The 19,534-nt window shown below is 39.1% G+C and overlaps 1 protein-coding gene across 2 annotated transcripts in view; it reads right to left on the bottom strand.

The window, feature by feature from the left end:
* FRAS1 (Fraser extracellular matrix complex subunit 1) overlaps positions 1-19,534 on the bottom strand; it is a 429,868-nt gene that overhangs the window by 228,971 nt on the left and 181,363 nt on the right. For both annotated transcript variants that reach the window (XR_005988333.1, XM_041758154.1), the window contains exons 10-14: positions 18,512-18,601; positions 16,478-16,513; positions 15,055-15,202; positions 13,491-13,634; positions 12,031-12,165 (exon numbers count right to left, since the gene is read on the bottom strand). Coding sequence is in view for 1 of the 2 variants with exons in the window: in XM_041758154.1 (XP_041614088.1) it covers positions 12,031-12,165; positions 13,491-13,634; positions 15,055-15,202; positions 16,478-16,513; positions 18,512-18,601 (553 nt within the window). In the remaining variant the exon portion in view is untranslated. The remainder of the gene's footprint in view (positions 1-12,030; positions 12,166-13,490; positions 13,635-15,054; positions 15,203-16,477; positions 16,514-18,511; positions 18,602-19,534) is intronic.

The raw sequence follows: 19,534 nt of genomic DNA, 5'->3' as shown, positions 1-19,534 counted from the left end.
GCAGTGGGGAGAGGATAATACTCTGGCTTCATCTCTGGGAAGCCTGCAAGAAACTGTGCTCCAGGAACTGAAAGGTCTGACACAGGAGAGAGTCTCCAGCAACCCCCTACCTTCTGACCAATCTGATCTGTGCCATAGTACTTAAATATTTTTTTACCATTATTCCTAGTGTTGCCAATCAGAACAGGGCTAAAGGATGAGCAGGATACAGGCTACAGGCTTAGGGACAGCACTCAGGCTTGCCACAAACTGAGCTGCTCCTAACATTTCAGCCCTGCCTCTGCTACCTCCCTCAAGCAGGCCAGGTCTATGGAGCAGGCTACCCTAAGCATGCCATGTGTCTGTTCGTGAGCTCTGGTTGCCCTATGCAGGATTCACCCAGTTGGCAATGTCTCTAGCTCCTTCCATAGCCCTTGTAATCCTGGTTACACTCAAGAGGCTCAAGTCGTCACTACTTTTGGGAAGCTTTGCTAAATTTGTCCAAACAGTCACTCCTTCCTCTGTGTTCTACAGAAAGTTGTACATACCCTCTTAGACTATTTCTCCTACTGTCCTAATCAATTTGGTTACAGATCAATCCCTTTCAATGGAATATAATATCCTCCAAAACTGGGGCCATGTTTGAATCATCTCAAACCCCCAGTGTCCAGATTGATAATTGCTACAAAGTCAGTATTCATTAAATGTTTGTTAAATGAACACACAGCAGATTTTTTTTTACTGGTTATGAGGGAGTCATTACATCAGTTTCCTTCTACATGGCAACAACTAACCAGGAGGTCATAGTCTGAACATATGATAAATTAGGGGAGATAAACTTGAGGCTGTAAATTTACCTAATAAATGCTGGTGTCCAAATCGACTTATGACAAATACTTATGCTACATTTATATAGAGTACCAAATGGGAGGCCAGGCCTTCTCTGTTTCAATAGTAAACAAAAGGCATGTTCTTTTTTTTTTTTTATAAAGTTTTTTTTTTTTTTTTTTTTTTTTTTTTTTTTTTTTTTTTTTTATGATAGTCACAGAGAGAGAAAGAGAGAAGCAGAGACATAGGCAGAGGGAGAAGCTGGCTCCATGCACCGGGAGCCCGACGTGGGATTCGATCCCAGGTCTCCAGGATTGTGCCCTGGGCCAAAGGCAGGCGCTAAACCGCTGCGCCACTCAGGGATCCCCCAAAAGCCATGTTCGATGGTCAGGCAAGACAGCAGACGGGATCTTTATTTCTTCAGTATGGGACTATGCTGAGCTGTTGTTTCTTTTTCTTTTTCTTTTTCTTTTCTTTTTTTATTTTTAACTATCATTTCTTATAATGACATACTCCTACTGTGTTTTGCAATTGATTTCTAATTTCTAACACTGAACATATGCTACTAAAGATAACCTCTCCTTCCAGGCTTATTTTACATGTGGCTTTTATTATACCTGGGTTATTATGAAAAATAGAAGGTCACTCCCTGGCTTTTCATCATAATTTCTCTCAGCAATCATTTCAGATCACCCAGGGTTTGAATTGCATATTGTGAAAATGTGGCAATAAATTTTAAAAGAGGGCTAATGAGAGAAAAACATCTTCATATCTTACATGCAGTAGATAATTTATTTAGGAAAGCCCTGACTTTTCTAAAACATAGCAAGACATGTGTTGGCTTGCTGAGCAATTCATTTCAAAATGAAAAGGAATGAGTTACTTTTCTTTTGGCAACTCTATTTTGAAACCCTACTTTAAAAATAAGAAACTTCTTTTTGTTACTTGATAATTTTGAAACAAGATTGCTGTAAAAAACAACAACAACAACAACAACAACAAAACCTTAACCTGTGCTTCTCTAAGCATAAAATACAATCCCTTTCCAGGATAGTGTTAAAGGCACTTCCTATGGGCCAGTTCTCATTTTTCAGGAAGCCTTCTCAGACCCTAGGCAGTGGATCCAGATACAATAGCCTCACCCTGCAGTTCAAAATGCCCCGCAGGAAGAAGGAGCCTTAGTTCTTTACCTTTTCCAAGGCCTTTTGGAATCGGTTTCCCTATCATTCCCAGGAAATTGGCACACTTGATCAGCAGGCCTTTTTAGGTTCATCAGTGAGGCTGCAGTTCAGCTTTCCAAACAGCCAAGGGGGTTTTCACTGGCAACTACACAGAAGCAGCCCAAACTGCAGGTACAAGCAGCTACATCATCCACAAGTCAAATTCCTTCATTGTGGTCCATATTTATTTTGTAGCGATCGCTAGCTTCCATTCTCATCACATAAATGACCAGGAAGTTCCAAGTTGCCAAGTTCTAAAGTATTATCAGGAGACAATGGGTACATTTCCAATAAGAAGCTCTTGTTGGATGAAAAAAATGTTCTATCTTACACTCAATTTCACTGTTCCTTGCTTTCTTAATCTGCAAAGTGGGAATAACATTTCTTGCATGTAACTCATGAAGGTATGGGGAGATGACATATTTGAGAAAGCAGAGAATGTCGTACATGATCCAATGAGTGGCATACCCTGAGAGATCAAGTACATCTTGTCTCAACTGGTGTCAAAGGCAATGTAACTATAAAGAGAGCAGATTAAAGTACAGCAGAAAACAGAAGAGGAAAGGACGGGAAAGACTATGGGAAAGGTAGGTTCACTTAGAAAGGACCAAAGGAGAGTCCTTGTTGATTATTCCAGCAGTTACAAGAAGGGACTCCAGACTTTCTCAGGGGTGCTCATACTTTAAAGGCCTTCTCTTATGATCTCTACAACACATCAACAAAAGTCCTGTGGAAAGCCACTGAAAATAGCTTGGTAACTGTCTTCAGAGAAGACCAGATGCTGGCCAGATGACTCTCCTTTCCTCCAACACAGCCCCACAGGAGGCCAAGGCTACTTGTCTAAGAAGCACAAATGCCAGACAAGTTTAAGAGGAAAGGAAGTTCATGGGAGTAATCATACTTTTGATCCTTTTACTCTAAACTTCTGTCCTCTCCAGGCTGGGTTTCTTTCTTCAACCTGCCTCCCTGTGCCAACAGAAAACTTGACATCCTGAAATGGGTCTCCATACATTCTGAAAACCCATTTGTACTTGAGTGAGTTCATAACGGAAAAAAAAGCAAACACATTTAAAAAAACTCTTTAGCTTCATAAACAGCTAGAGATATGTAAAATAAGCAGGAGAGCAACAGCTGCATGCAATTGGTTATCTGTACATACAGTGACCTGTATGCATCTTAGAAACAGTGCTTTGGGAGAAAAAAAGGAGAATGAATGATTCACCAAGATAACAAATAAACCAGACCACTGGACAATGGTTGATAATGGGGTGGGTCATGCATGTGTGAGGGCAGGGAGCAAACGGGAAATCTCTGTGCCATCCTTTTTACTTTGCTATGAACCTAAACCTGCTCTTTAAAAAATAAAGTGTTTAGAATAAAAAAAGGATAAGAATGAAATACCTACCTACTAATATTTATGAATATTTAAAATTGAGCACACACACACACAACACATATTAAATTGCATTAGAATAGTTACTTAAGTGGGAAGCTGGGGTGGAAGAGAAATGGTAATAGGTCATGGGAACAAAAGGAATAGACAGGCAGAATGACAGGCATAGATAGATAAGCAAGAGAAATAACTGGCCCAGGCTAATCATGAGAATGAGCTGATAAGTAAGATGAAGTCAAACTTCCTCATGTGAATCCCAAAAATCAATAAAAGAAAAAAATTAAACAAGATTCCATTTTACATCAACCAACTTGACAAACCAGAAGAATCATAACACCTAGTGCTGATGAGGGTGGTAGGAAGCAGGCATTCATTTGTGTCTAGTAGGAGTACAAGTTACAACTTTTTCAAAGGACTGTGACAGGGGCACCTGGGTGGCTCAGTGGTTGAGCATCTGCCTTTGGCTCAAGGTGTGATCCCGGGGTCCCAAGATTGAGTCCTGCATCAGGCTCCCTGCATGGAGCCTGTTTCTCCCTCTGCCTGTGTCTCTGCCTCTCTCTCTGTGTCTCTCAAGAATAAATAAATAAATCTTTTAAAAAAAAGGACTGCCACATATTAAGGTGCCAGAGGCTTCAAATAGTACATATATACCCTTGGACCTGGCAATCACAGGTCTAAGAATGTATTCTAATCAAATATGTTTACCACAACTTCTACTAAAAATGTTTGCATCACAGTTATTTATGATAATGGAAGAATTAGGAATAAATGTCAAACCACAGAGGACTGGCTGAATGAATTCTTGCATAGCCCCAGATGGAAAGTTATAAAACAGCTTTAAAAAGATTTTGTAGAAGGATAATAAATAACATGGGAAAGCAGGCAACAAAACTATATATATAGAGTGTGATTTTTACCTTTGAAAAATAAATGTGTGTGTGCACATAACACACACACATACACTTTCATAAATTGGATAGACATTCACCAAAAAACTGACAGTAGTAATTTGGGAGAGTTTAAGTCAGGGATTTTTGCTGATTTTTTATTATTCCTTGAATTTGACTGACTTTGTCAAATTATTTTTTGTAATAAACATGAATTCATTTCATACTTAGGGAAAAATCAATTACTCAAGGGGGAGGGGGGAAAAAAGCCTGTAGCCCTCTTCCTTAAGACACATGCTAGGTAAATACCTAATTAATATATTAACCACATTTGTGATACAGCTGAATGATTTACTCATCTTTGGTAATATATTTGAATTTTTAGCAGGGTCTTTGTAGAGCTTGAACCAAAGGGATGACTTCCTAGCTGGCGGAGGCTTTGGCAGGGCCACGTGGAGAGAGATTTTTACAAGCAGGCCAGCTTTTCACTGGTACGTAAGTCAGAGGATGATGGCAGACATTCAGCTCACGAGGAATGTTCTTAAAGTTATCCTTTCTCTCTCCTGCCCCTCTGCCTATACTTCTAAATCTACAACACAAGTACATTGCAAGAGATTTCAAATGCAGTGACCATCTCAGTCCAGCTTGATGAGCCAAACAGAACTCTCAGATTCCACTCATCCACTGTGACCATTGGCAACCCACAGCTGGTAGGACTCCTGGTTTGTTTTTTTTTTTTTTTTTCTCAGCCGCTATTTCTTAAATGGCTATTGATTTCTCCACTGATACCTTTAGTCTATTTGTCTACAGAAATTGAAAAGCCAGAGGGACCACTAACCAAAACCAAGTTTTTGATGAGGAAAGTTCTCAGACTTCCTGGTAGCACTAACATAGCCTGCTCAGATCTCAACAGTGATAACATGGAGGTGCTGTGTGCTCTGTGGACAGCCTAGAAAGGGAGGGGAAGATTGTGTAGGGAGAGCGTCAGGGTGGAGAATAGGAAAAAGAGACAAGGAATGTATGCCATACAGTCTACCTAAAATACTGAGAACCCTACGAACTGGAGAGAAAGCCAGAAGACTTGTCACTAGTTTGTAATCCATAGCTAAAATACTTGGGGGTTCAGATTTGTCGGGAAGAATGGGATCCATCTAGAAGATAACCTCCCTTGCATTTGTGGCAGGCTTTCTCTGCTGGTATGTGACACTTTTGTCTGTCATTTATCTTTTGACATACACAGCAAGGGTCTATAAGCAACACAGGCAAATGCCAAATATAGCTAGTCCCCTGCCACAGCAAAGGTCCCAGGCACAACACTGCCAGCTGCTTTTACTTTCTCTCCATTTAACTTTTACATGAACATCCAAAGAGGGAGAGGACTTGGAATATCATTGTCACCTGTTTCCTTGAGTCTAGTTCACTCAAGAAATGTACACATTCTGGGAGGGCAATCCTGTTGTCCAGCCTTCTGACTGGCCTAAAACATTCCATGGGTACTACTCGAGTTCCAATAATATTTGGTTTTTTTGTTTTGTTTTGTTTTTCATTCTTTTAAAAAGAGTAACCCTTCCAGCACTGATAAGGCACTCTACTATCTTGAAGAGGAAGGAGACAAAGGGAAGAAATGAGAAGCAGGAAAAATAGAGATTCTGGAATCTTCCTGAGGCTACACCTAGCCAGAATTGCTGACAAGAAGTAAATAATAGAAGCTAAATGGAAGTTATGTCACCAGTAAGCCAAAGTCTAGGCATGCCTGTATATTCCTGTCCTCTCTCCTCCATGCAATGGTTTATTACACTTTTCTCAGTCAAAAATTATTCCAGAGGACGTTATAAGTGCTTAGCACTATGGGGAATTCAGAAGTATGAAACCTGTCCCTGTCTCAATAATCACTCACTTCCTATAATACACCTTTTAAAACTGCCTTTGTAGCACTGATAATAATGATTTCAGAGTAGTATGTATCTGAAATTATCTATATACTTTTATACTGACACTCCTCTCCCACTGAGAAAGTAAGTTCTTTAACCCCCAGGGGACAGTTTTCTATCCATTCACTCTGTATCCTAGGTCCTAGTACATGAAAGAGATTCAACAAATATTTCCTACATGAACAGAATGGAAGAGACAAGAATATCACTTGAAGCAATAAGTCCCCTTTACAAGACCCTCAGCAACTAAGTGAGAGACCATAATTGCTATAGTAGACCAAAGAAGACATGAAGAATGCATATAATTTTAGGGGCAGAACAGAATGAGTGAAGACAGAGAGGTGGAGTGTGTTAGGCCCCCAACTGAATATGTAATCTGGCAATGAAATAGGGACTGTGCTAGGCCCCCAACTGAATATGTAATCTGGCAATGAAATAGGGACTGACTCTCCAATCCTGGATGATGTTGGAGGGGGCCATGGAGGATGCCAGCTTCACAATGACCATCCCAACAGAACAAGGAGGTGTTGTCACAGATTCCAGAACAATGGTTTCATAAATGCCTTTGCCATGAGCTCTGCTCTGGGCAGAATCAGGTTGAACTAAGCCACATGCTGAAACATAATGCTAAGTTAAGTCTTAAGTTAAGTCTTCACTGCCTTGGACTCAGCTCCAAGGGTCAGCATTTCATTTCTAAAAATGGTTGGGTGGCTTCGGTCAAACAAAATTCCAATAAATAATTAACTTCAGAAGTTCCTCTGTTCAAACTATAGCTTTTAAATCTTAGCTAGGTCAGCATCCTATATGTAAATTTTATAGGCTTAGCTCTCCTAAGTTTTCCCTCTAATTATACCATAATATTGGCTAAGAAACAAAATTCCAGACTCTCAACACTTAATCTGAGCATTTAAAAAAATAAAAAAGGATTTTAACTTGTGATGAATACAGGTAACTGTTCCCTATATTTATTTCTTCATAACATATAAAAGTAGATTTTACTTGAAATGAGAAGCAAATGGCACAAAATTCTTTGTTTCTTAATGCGAACAATTTTCATTCCCATAAATTGAAAAATAAAAGGATGGATTCGATGACAATAGTTGCCTTTTGTTGTCCATGTCCATGTTATGCCAGGCATAACATATTTACATTTTTCAAACATTTTTTCTAATGTTCATCATAATGGTTTAAAGTAGATGACATTGTCCCCATTTTACAGCTGAGGAAATTGAGGCTCAGAGCAGTTAAATTATCTGTGTGAAACCAGACAGCGGTAAGTGGCAGAGGTAAGAATCGAAATGATCCTCCCTTGGTTCTTTAAGTTTCAGAATCTAAGGCCACACATCAATGAATATAGAATAAACTGCACGAATTTGTATGTTTATGTGATTTCTTTTTTACATCTCTGTAATCAGCAGCTAACCCTGCCTTGATTCCAAGCTCACTATAGGAAACTATGATAGACACTTATTTCACTTCATATCCTCAGGACCTCAAGCAGTGATCAAAGGAGAATGAATGTAGGAGGGAGAGAAATGGAATGGGGAAGGAGGACAATGAAAAGCAGAAATACAAGTCTCCCAACCCATAAGGAGGGCTTACTAAATGCCAGGCACCATCCTAAATGACGTATGTGAATATTTATTCATTTAATCCTTACAACCATGCTTATATGGCAGATACTACTGTTACTGCTTTACCCACAGGCAATTGAGGTGTGGAGTTAAAAAAAAAAATACGGTTTGTAGTACATGACAGAGCCAAGACTGGAATTCAGGTGGTTTGGCTCCCAAGCCTACAGTATTAAGCACCATATTCACACTCCCTCCCATCTCTGGGTCTGCAGAATGAAAGTAGCACTTGCCACAGGGTATACACAGCTCCATCCTCAGGCCTTTGTGAGTACTGGAAGTTTGGACTGGCCAAAGTAAACACTGACACACATATAAAAATAGGCTAAACTCTGTTCTTTCTTTATTCAAAGTTATAGTCTAATGAGCTACTTATTTTAAACTAATCTTGCATGATGTGTGTTAGCTTGGTTGTTTCTAACTCTTTTTCTTATGAACTCCCATGCCTAGGATTTATGTGTGCAATAGTTCCGTGGTCCCTCCAGAGTGAAACAGGGGTTGACTGAAAAGAGGCGCAAGACACATAAGGAAAGGGACGCCTGGATGGTTCAGTTAGTTTAAGCATCTGCCTTTGGCTCAGGTCATGATCTCAGGGTCCTGGGACTGAGCCCCACATCAGGCTCTCTGCTCAGCAGGGAATCTGCTTCTCCCCCTCCCTCTGTGCTTGCTCACTTGCCCTTGCTCTCACTCTTCTTTCCAAATAAATAAAATCTTTAAAAAAAAAAAAAAAAAAAAGCAGACAGGTAAGGAAGAATGTTTTCGGGGCATGGTGAGCTAAGTCTGGATCCAAACTTAGATTTCATAACAAGGTTTCTAGGAAGAGGCGATGGGCCTACCACTCTGATAAGAGAGAATACAATAAATCCAGGACAAGTGGTACCCATGTAGAAAAGGTGCAAGGTCATGTGGTAGATGGGAGGAAGCAAGGAGCATCTATATCTGAGTCAAGCCTGACCAACAGGCTGGTGCAACTAAGAGATTGGCTGTTGATTCCTGGAAATAGATCACAACAGACAAGACAGAAGGAACCAAAGTAGAAGCCCAATCCAGCATCCCTGATGGCCACAAGGTCAAGAAGAATGGGACAGGGTGGGCAACAGGGATGTTTTGACCAGATCCAGCTGGTGGTAAAGAAAGCTTAGGGGTTAAGGCCAAGGCCTGAGTGCCAGGTCTAAAAGATGAATTCTAGTCACTAAGAGGGTGATTACTCTTTGGCCCTACCTGCTGTAGAGAAGAGGCAACTTATAAATTGTCTGTCTCTGACTTAGATTGGTATAAAGATTGGGTGGTAGTGAGCCTTCAGGTGAGGTGATCAAAGCATCAAACTCCGAAACTGGGGAAGGCAGAGGAAACAAAGCAGTGACTGGTATGGGGGTGCATAATGTATCTATATTTATGAGACTATTTAGTTTAATCAAGCACAAGAATGTAATAACATTAATATACGTACATATACAAACACATTAATCTGTATCTGTGTATATGTGTATGTATACCACAAAACTCAAGGGAAAAGGGAAAATGATAAGGAACCCCGAGGATGAGATTCTCTAGCAGGACTCCATGTCTTCAGCCCTCTGGTTTACCTGCTCCTACTCTTTTGTCGAAGAGCCATGTGTTTCTGTGCCACTTGTCTCTGCCCCATATTTTTCTCTCAACCCTATATTCAACACAGTGAGCATGAATATTAATCAGGTAATTTCTGGTAGTTAGTTTCCTCAGCACAGTGTTCACTTTCTTTTGGTTTTGATGGGTCAATAAAATGCCAAATTATGCTGGTCATAATATAAATGACCCTGCCAAGAGGAATCAATCCAGAAAAACCTGTTGTTACCATCAAATGGCAGGCTGCTTTTTGAAAAGTTTAGCACATGCTAGAAGAGCACTGGTTGACTGGCTGACTTCCAAGGTCAATGGTGAAAAGCCACCAAAAATAGCACAAGCATAATTGTTGCAAAAAATTTCCAATAATGAGAAAGCTTATTTGGAAAGCTTATTTGGGCTGTCTCAGCATTGAAACAGTATATGGAAATTGATCACAAGTTTAGCTTTAATTTTTAAGATCAGTCTCTCTCTCTTCTCGCTCTTTTTCTTCTCATTTTATGCATAAAAATGCAACCAGGCTTAACTAAAGCAAATTGGTTTAATTCCCTGGAGGGAGCATGAACAAATTTTCCCAGCAACTTTCTACCAGAGGCACTTGTGTATGGGTATGTGGATGGAATGTGGAAGCAATCAGCTACGTAAACCAATAATCAAATGGAACATTCAAAGTGCCCTATAACAGCATGAACATCACCGACAAAACACTGGACACAGAAGAGAAGGAAAATGGTCCCCGAAAAGAAAGTAAAAAAAAGAAAAAAGTAAACATGTAGGTGGGATGTGGGGCAGGGAGTAGAGGTATTATAGAAGGAAGAATAATATCAAGGGGAAATTAATTCCCTTTTAAAGGCAAATCTGTCACAGGAGCACTAGCAGGAGGTCTCTTTGATGGGATAGAAGGAAGGAGTAGAGACTACATTCAGTAACTTCATCAAATTGAAATTTTAGCAGTTTACCTAAATTGCCCAACCATTACACACTTACAATGGCATCTGGATGTTTGAGCCTGTTCTAAAATAACAGGTAAACAGAACATGATAAGTAAGAAACATTAGGGGTTCTTTCCTCATTTATGGCTGAGATTCCTATAAAAACACTGGTCCTGCAAGGATCCCAAAAGGGTAGTATGTTCCCTGGTTCATCAAACACTTGTTCAACAAATGCTGAACACTTTTTGTAGCCCTTGACATTGGGGATACAAAAGTTATTTTGACAGATTGCAAAGAGCACCCAAGCCAGACTCAGAAGCTAGCATGTCTTTTATTCTATATTGTGACTGGCTCCAGGGTAGGTCCTGCCATCCTCATAACTGTATGACATAAACAATACTATTGTTTCCCTTTAAGATGGTTTCCATAAGCCCAGGGATGTTGCTTCTGTCCACAACTTGGACTGGAGGAGGCCAGCAGACTTTCCACGTAGGACCTTCCATGCCACAGAGCTCATTCAGCCTGCATAGCCAGTGAATACCATGTACTGACTCTCTTTACTATATTTTCTCCAAACGATCTTCCTAAAAAATCTAACCAAGGGCATAGGAGGGAAGAGCTGACCCTCAGACTAGCCCACCTCCAATTCTCATCATATCTCTGCACCTTCTCCTGCTCAGCTGCAGAGCTGAGTGACCACAGTTCCTTGTATGACATCCAGGACCCTGCCTCTGGCCTGACTGCCTTTTCAGGTTTGCCTGCCACTGCACACTCTGCCTTAGGTTCTGAGCATATCTGATTCTCCGTCTCCTCCTGCAGACAAACGTAGGACTCAGCCCTTTGTCTTTGCTTTCACTGTTACCCCATCTCAGCCCTTTGTCTTTGCTTTCACTGTTACCCCATCTCCCATTCCTGCATTTATTTATTTATTTTTCCTATTCCTGCATTTAAAAAATTATTTATACATTTACTTTTTTACTTATACTCATGATTATAATCACTATTGAAAAAAATGGTTCATTTAAATTACATGAAGACCACTCAGACCTCCAGAGACATGATACATATTACATACATATCCAGAGACATATGATAATATTAAGAACTTCAACTAGTTCTTAATTTAGACACATAAAGCTACTATAGCATACAGATACTAAGGTAAGAGTAAATGTAAATGTCACCATCTGTTTTGCTTGTCCAAGTTTCTTATCATGATGTCACTTTCTCATTTCTGTTTCTCCCTCTATCTTCAGGTAGAAATCAAGTTTTGAAAAAATATAGATATTATTTCACCCTTCATTTTCATTTAAGCACTATGTATTTACACGATGAAGGAATCTAATTTACAACACAATGATAACCCTGAACTGAATTAAGAATTGTTCCAGTGTCCCTAGGCATGTGCAGAAGGACTTAAAGAAATCTTACCACACACACACACACACACACGTCACTAAAGCACTAGTGAGATTATAAAAACACATGTCATCTCTCTCATCCACTGTTCATCAGGAGAATCCCTCAGAGTTTCTTTCTCATACTTGAAAACACACTCTGAGCTCCTGGTGGCCCTGGATCTCTTGGGGGCAGGGCTGGCTTCCTTGGTGGCCCAGCCAGTGATTACCTGCACAGGAGTAGCGATCTTGGTAGAAGCCATCCCCACAGGTAGACACACACTGGCCGTGCCGCATCAGCAGAGGAGGCTGGCAGGATGAGCACTCCAGCCCACTGGTACACGTGAAGCACTGAGGCTGGCAGGCTGGCTCCAGGCAAGGGTGGGAAAAAGAAAAAAAGGGCAGCTCTCATTAGCTCAGAGACATCACCTCAGTGCCCATTCTTATGTAGCCCAATTCTGAGGCTCTGGAGATACAGAGAACAACTTTACCAGCCTTCATTATATAGCATATATTTCATGCCAGACTCCACATGAAGGGCTCTATATGTATGAATGCATTTAATCTTCACAACAACCCTTTGGGTAGATATTATTAACCCCAATTTTTCACATGAGGAACAAGCTCCCAGAGGTGAAGTAACTTGTCAGAGGTCCCATGAACCTGGCATCTGAAGCCAGAAGTTTAGCTCTTGACTCTACTCTTCTTATCCAATAGCCCCCCAGTGTCTTTTTCTTTCAATCATTTTCCTAAGAATATCTCTTGTCTTTTTTCATTCCACAACCCACGGCAGAGGTATAAATAACTTTTAAAAAGGCTAAAGATCAGGCATCAGAAGAGAAAGTAGGGAGAAGTAAATAATTACAAAAATAATAAAAGCAGTTAATCTTTATTGAAGCTTGACAATATCCTAGAAACCACTCTAGACACTTCATGTATATTAACACACTTAATCCTCATAAGAACCCTCTAAGGAAGGTACTAGAAATTTCACTCCATTCTACAGGTAAGAATACTGAGGGACAAGGAGGTTAAATATTCACAGCTGTGGTATAAACCAACACACTCTTCAATGGAAAATTAGCAGCCTGAGTCAGAGATAAGGGAAAAAGTAGTGATGATCTGGCCTCAAACAAACCAAATTCTGCCAGATAAGATCTCCTTCTCAGATGCACAAGAACTCTAAAAATTGAAGTGAACCCATTCTGGATCCCCCAATAACCCACAGGAGAAAAGCTCTACTACCAATGTGATGTTATCACAGTATTACCAGTGTGATGTTGAGCAAGGCAGTCGATTTCTCTGGCCCACAAGTTCCCCAATTACAAAAAGAGAAAGTTCTAATTAGGGATCTCAAATGTACATGTCAATTCTAAAGTTCTATCTTGGATTAACTGAGTGTTGTAATAAATGACACCAAGAATCCCAGCAATATTACTATCTTTGAAAGTCTTCAAAAAATTAAAAATCCAATCACAACCTCCACATCATCTAGCTTTCAGTAAACATCAAAACACCTGTGAAATGTTAGAAGAAAGAGACCTGCAGGTAGACGAGCCAAGTAATGTATGGATGATGTTAATACCTTCTAATGGTTTTTGGAAGTTGTGCATTTCCTGCATACATGGACCCCCCTCCTTGACAATAGTGAGCCTCAGTCCACCTCTGGACTGTCTGCCCAGAGCCATACCTAAACAGAGAGCACCAGCTTGGTAAAATCCCAGACTACAGCTGTGCACGCACTGTCCATTCTGCAGCAGCTTTGTGGGGTCCTGGCAGAGGTCACAGTGCTCTGGAGATTGAGAGCAGGTCAAGCAGTCTGGGTGGCAATGAACTACAATCAAGGACAAAGAAGAGGAGAATTTAGTAAAGGCCATAGGATTCCTGTTACTTTCTTCCAGAAAAGAATCTACAGAGTATATGGAACTGTATAGAATATGAAGAACAGAAAACTCTGAGACTTAGGTATGAAAAAGGCCGCCAAACAGCAAAAGTGATTTCAATGCAAGCTTTCAAAGAACATCTCCTGTCTGAAATATTATTACTGTCTCTGGTAGCTACAAATGGAAAACACTAAAAACATGACTGGATGGCCCTATTAATACTTCTGCCTGCTGGAATGACTCTACAAAAAGGAATTACCAGCTTTGTAATATATGATTTAAATGAATTCAATAATTTATGATTTCTTAGACATTCTTCTTAAGCTTTGGCATGCATAGAAAGTTAAGACAAAATACAATTTCAACAAAGTTACTGGCTCAAAAAAAGCTTTCTTCTTTTTCTCCAAATTTCATTCCCAGCATTTGGGATTATCACTGAATTCAGTGGCAACTGTCAGCAAAGGACTTCTTAAAGGTTTTGAAGTTTTTAAGGACCTGATTTTCAAGGTATAGTACATTATAATATGCTAAGTATTTGTTTTGGAAAGCACAGAGAGCCACTTTGGTGAAGGTAACATAATTAAAACATAAAGTTGCTTTGCTTTTCCCATGATAAACTCTTCACATAAACACTGTGATCAGCCAAAATAAGTTGAGTGCAACAAAGCAGCTGCCAATATGAAAAATTGTGACCCACAGATTAAAACAATTAATTATGAAATATGAATGGAAGAAAATGCCACTTTTCCAAGAGAGACTAAGCTTATATAGGCAAATTACTGCATAGCCAGAGCAATGCCAGTACTTGCCAACAATTATTAACTGGAACTAACTCAACCCCAGGTGATTTGAAAGCAGAGTTGCAGAACAAGTAGATAAAACTTTCTTTTGGAAGAAATCAATGAGTCTTTTAACTTCAAAAACCGATTTGAGAACTCCAAAAGAAACCATCTGTTTAATAGCTCACCTTATAAAAAATGGACACCTGTAACAAACTTTCAGCAATTATTCTTATATCTTCAATAATGGACCAGTCCTAATACATGTATTTGCCTTTACAAGTTTTCAAACTTTATGTTATTTGATATCCATAACAATTTTTCAAGGTAGATAAGGTATATTTTATCAATGAGGCAATTAAGATTTAGAGAGGGTCAATGACTTGCCCAAGATCACATACCCATAATCTGCTGAGTTTGGCAAATATATAGGCAAAGATTAAGTAACACATTTGTTAGAAAAATTAGCAAGAAAAAAACAAACAAACCTAGTAGGTTTGTAGTAGAAAAAGAAAGAAAGAAAGAAAAAGCTCTCTCAGAATTTTTTGGCAGTAAAAATATCTCAGTAGAAATAAATCAGACATGGACCCACCTGATGTGCAATCTGGACAGCATTGTCCCTTCACCACCTGGGCTAGTGTGGCCACTGGACACGGTGGACAAGAGGGCTCATAGCAAGTTACCTGAGAGCCCCGGCACTCACACACCTTGCAAGGGCCATCCTCCCACTTCTCCCCCTCCTACATGAAACAGTAAAGAATGATGTTATCAGAATTGCAAAAATTCAGAAGACAGTTTGCAGGTGGAGAACTTAGAATTTCCATAAGGGACAAAATGAAGGTCCTGCTCAGTATCATACAAACCTAACTCTAAAATAGGACAGTAGTCAAAGAGTTCTAAATTAAAAATGATACTATTTCTCCTTCTTTTTATATAATTTTTATTTTAATGTATAACCCAGGCAGAAAGAAAAACTAGGAAAGCATTCTGGGGCTCCCAGAATAAGCAAGAAGCATATAACACTTGTTTCTCAGCCTATCTCACCAAAAAAAAACACCAGAGGGGATTACTATGTGCCTAGTGATTAGAAGGTACATTACATACAATCTTTACAATAACAGTGGGAAGCTGGTTAAAGCCCTGAATTTCCTCATAGTTACTCCAGTAAGAGTAACAGTAGAATTATTATATTCTTAAAATGAAAGCTCTTGTATGACATCTTTTAGTGGGCTATAGATGTGCCATGGGCTTTCTCAGGCTAAAATATTATTTTCAGCCAAGCAAATTATGGTAATAAACATTAGTACTTTGATGGAGAATTCAAAGTGAACTATAAAGAGCAATTCCTTTTTGCTCACTATCCCACTCACCCTGGAGATAAGAAAGAGATGAAGGTTCCTATCAGAATGTTTTGGGGTGATGAGGAGGTAAAATGGGAGGATATTAGATCATATTATAATATAAATACTTGATAAAATGTTTACCAAGCCAACTGATGTTGAATATTCCAAAGAATCAATGTGGCTATAGTTAGTAAAAATTAATGACAATGTTAGAAAAATCAAGAATATTATCTGAGAAGGCAGAAGGGCTTTTCTTCCATTTCAAGGCAGACTGGATTCCCAGGCCCCTGATTCTATAGGCTCCAAAATTATGAGCTTGCTTGTATGAACAAAAGCGCTTGCATTTTCCCTTAGAAAGGAACCATATAGAGTGGTCCTGCAAAAAATCTTGAAGGAATGAACACTCAGCTTTGTTTTGGGAAACTAACACTCCCAAACCCCAAAAGCTCCCAATGCTTTGAGGAATATGAAATTGTACTGGTGGTTAAACTGAATTTTCTAGGCCAGAAAAAAATCAGAAGAAGAAAAATATCACAAAAAAAAAAAGGGGAAAGATACATGTGGGAGCCCGTACTTAGAGAAGTATTAGTTATCAACTCTGGGGAAAACATTGGGTAAAGAAAGGGGCAAAAGTTCAATGAGTCAAATCTAGAGTTAAAAATCTATACTTACTGGAATACGTTTAACTTCACTTGCATTTGAGGACATCTAGGAACAAAAAAAAAAAAATGCATTTATTATACCACTAAAAGGTGGTTTATTTATGCCATTAGGCTGATCTATTTATTTTTTCATTTAATACTTATCCATTTTATCCAAATAACATGCAACTTCATTCACTTCTTATGAATAGAAAAAAATCTATATATGTCAAAAAAACAAGAAAAGTATATGATATAGGGTGAAGACAACATGCCTCGGAATAGATTTTTTAAATTCTTATTCTTACTTTGTGCTTAAGCCATTGGCTTCAATTTGCTTCAACATGAAGAACTTCATAGGCAAGAGGTGCCTGGCAAACTCTTCAGTCTTATATGGTACCACAGCATTATGGAGGTTTAGACTCATTTAAAACAACTTGCTTTTTTTTTTTTTTAATTCCACCTGGGTTAATTTACCTCAAAAACAGGTAGGAAAATTGATAGTATGATTGAGAAATTAGAAATTCAATTATTTATAGGCAGCCTTTAATCTCCTAAATTCTTAGGAAATAAAAATGACTAAGCTGTAAATCACTTAGGAAACAATGTCAATAGCATAATAATAACAATGGTGCCATTTTTTTTAGCTTCTTTTTTTATTTCTAAATATGCCAGGCACTGTTCTAAGTGCTTTACAGATATTATTATCTCAATAGCCTCATAAAGTAAATACAATTGTTATAACCTTTGTCACAGATGAGGATTAAGTAACTTGTCCAAGGTTATACTCAGTATGTGGCAAAGTAGATATTTGAATTTAGGAGCCCGTACTGGTAATCCTACACAGTACTCTCTCCCCAGCATATATAGGTTTGACAGAGGCAATTTTCCCAAATCACGAAGAAATAGCACATAGGAATCAAAGGACTTAATCCCAATTCTTATCATCCTATTCTGCTTGGTCAATGAAGCAGTTGTCTTTGTGGTCAACTGGCCTATTTTTTAAAACACAATTTATCCACATTTCAAAACCCCATGTGGAAAATATGGGTTATATAAATAGAGCAAATTTGAAGAAATTAAGATAAATGTTTTTTCCATTGGGTATATAATTTTTTAAAGTATAGATTGGGGAATAAAACCTTCACAAATGAAATTTTACCCCACATCCAATCCCTCAACAACCTTTCAATTCTACCTGAGGCAGTGATGGTGTTTTGGTCTAGGGAGGAGGTGATACAGAGTGATCAGGATCAATTCTACTTGCAACATAATCCTGATCACTCTGTATCACCTCCTCCCGAGACCAAAACAACATCACTGCCTCTGGGCTATTGCTATAAACCTTTCAACCAGACCAGCTACTTCCAGTCCTGCCCCCTCTCATCTCCTGCCTGCAGAGCAGCCGAAGTGAACCTTTCACAGGTAAGCCAGATCAGAGCACTGGGGCTCAAAGCTCTCCCAGCCCCTGTGTGTGCCAAGGCAAAAACACAACACATGTACCACAGTGTCCAGGCTACCTGGTGGACCTCCTCGCCAAATCCTTTTCCCCTCATTCACTTGGTTCCAGCCATGTTCATTTTGTTTCTCAAACACACCAAGCACACCTCTACTTCAGTCTTTCTCATTTGCCAGCCCCTCTTCCTAATACATTTTCTCTCCACGGATATCCATGTGGCTTGCTCCCTCACTTCCTTTGGGTTTTGCTAAAATTTCTCTGCACAAGAGACTTCCCTAGCCACCTTATGTAAAAAAGCACCTCTGTCCCTCAGTCCCTCAGCTCCTCCCTAGCTGCTCTATTCCCCAGGCAGTACTTGTCACCACCTGGTGTGGGCAGGCTTATGTTTGTCCTCTGTGTCCCCACACTAGAGCGGAAGCTCACAAGACCAGGGACTCTGTCTGCTACTTGCTTCTGTGTCTCTAGTACCCGGCACATAGTAGGTACGCAATCACACTTGCTGAACACGTGAATGGTTAAAAGATATGGGAAGGTAATGGCCCCTCATTAAACTAGTTTTGAACTATTTGATTTTTAACAGTCTCTGGTTATTAGCCTGCTACTCACAAATTCTGTATTTTCTTCATAAACACAGTACCCATTCTTTGAAATGCATTCAGGGCAGCATTTTCCATCTAAGTGAATTAATTCTTCACCCTGTAGAAGTAAGGATTGCAGAGGCACATTATCAAATTACCATCTCTAGGTAGCACTACTAAAATTGCAAAAACAGCTGGATTCCCTGACTGGAATGAAAAACCTTAGCCCACCCTTTGCTTTGGCCCACTGCTTATTCCGTCTCTCCCTGTCAGCTTCCCATGGACAATCCAGGCCATACAGCTCATCCCCCAAGTGGTTTTTCATTCCAGCTCTTGTGATACTTGTGCACAGATCCCTCCATCGATTCCAACTCATGACCAGAAGCTCACACAAATAAGAATGGCCAATATTGTTAATTGTTGTAATCTTGGAAAGGTAAAAGTTTCAGAAAAGGATCAGGCTATCTTAAGTATACAAGATTTGAACTTGTGATTTGGTTTCATTAACAGTGTTCAAATCAAACCAACAGTTTTCCTTGAATACAAAATCAGATACATCCCTTAATGCATAGATATAGTTTCAGGCATAAATTAAACAGCAGAAAACCAATTTTTATTCAATATTCTGAAACTGTTATCCAACTCACATAATCACTATTTTTTAAATTAATTATGAAGAAGGAAAAAGGTCACACTTAGATGGTAGATGCTTAACTTTCAAAGTCTTATTTTAACTTCCCGATATTAATAATTTCATTTTTATTTCTATTATAAAATAACAAATGCTTACTATAAAAATTAAATAATTATAAATTCTGAAGCCTACTTTCCAAGAAATCTGCTGTGGAAGATACAATCTCTGTTTACAAGTTTTCATATGCACATACTAACATCTAATATCTATAGGATAACGAGTGTTCCTTAAACACTTTCCACTTTCTAAAGCACTTTCCATTTCTAAAGAATGGTTATGTTTCTTTAAATCAAGACATTATCCAATTTTAGGTCTACATTATGTTTAAATTGCAGAAACCATGTTAGGTAAAAATTG

This window comes from Vulpes lagopus, chromosome 6 (assembly GCF_018345385.1).
Source record: "Vulpes lagopus strain Blue_001 chromosome 6, ASM1834538v1, whole genome shotgun sequence".
NCBI classification, from domain to species: domain Eukaryota; kingdom Metazoa; phylum Chordata; class Mammalia; order Carnivora; family Canidae; genus Vulpes; species Vulpes lagopus.
This window is presented reverse-complemented; position numbering and strand designations above follow the sequence as displayed.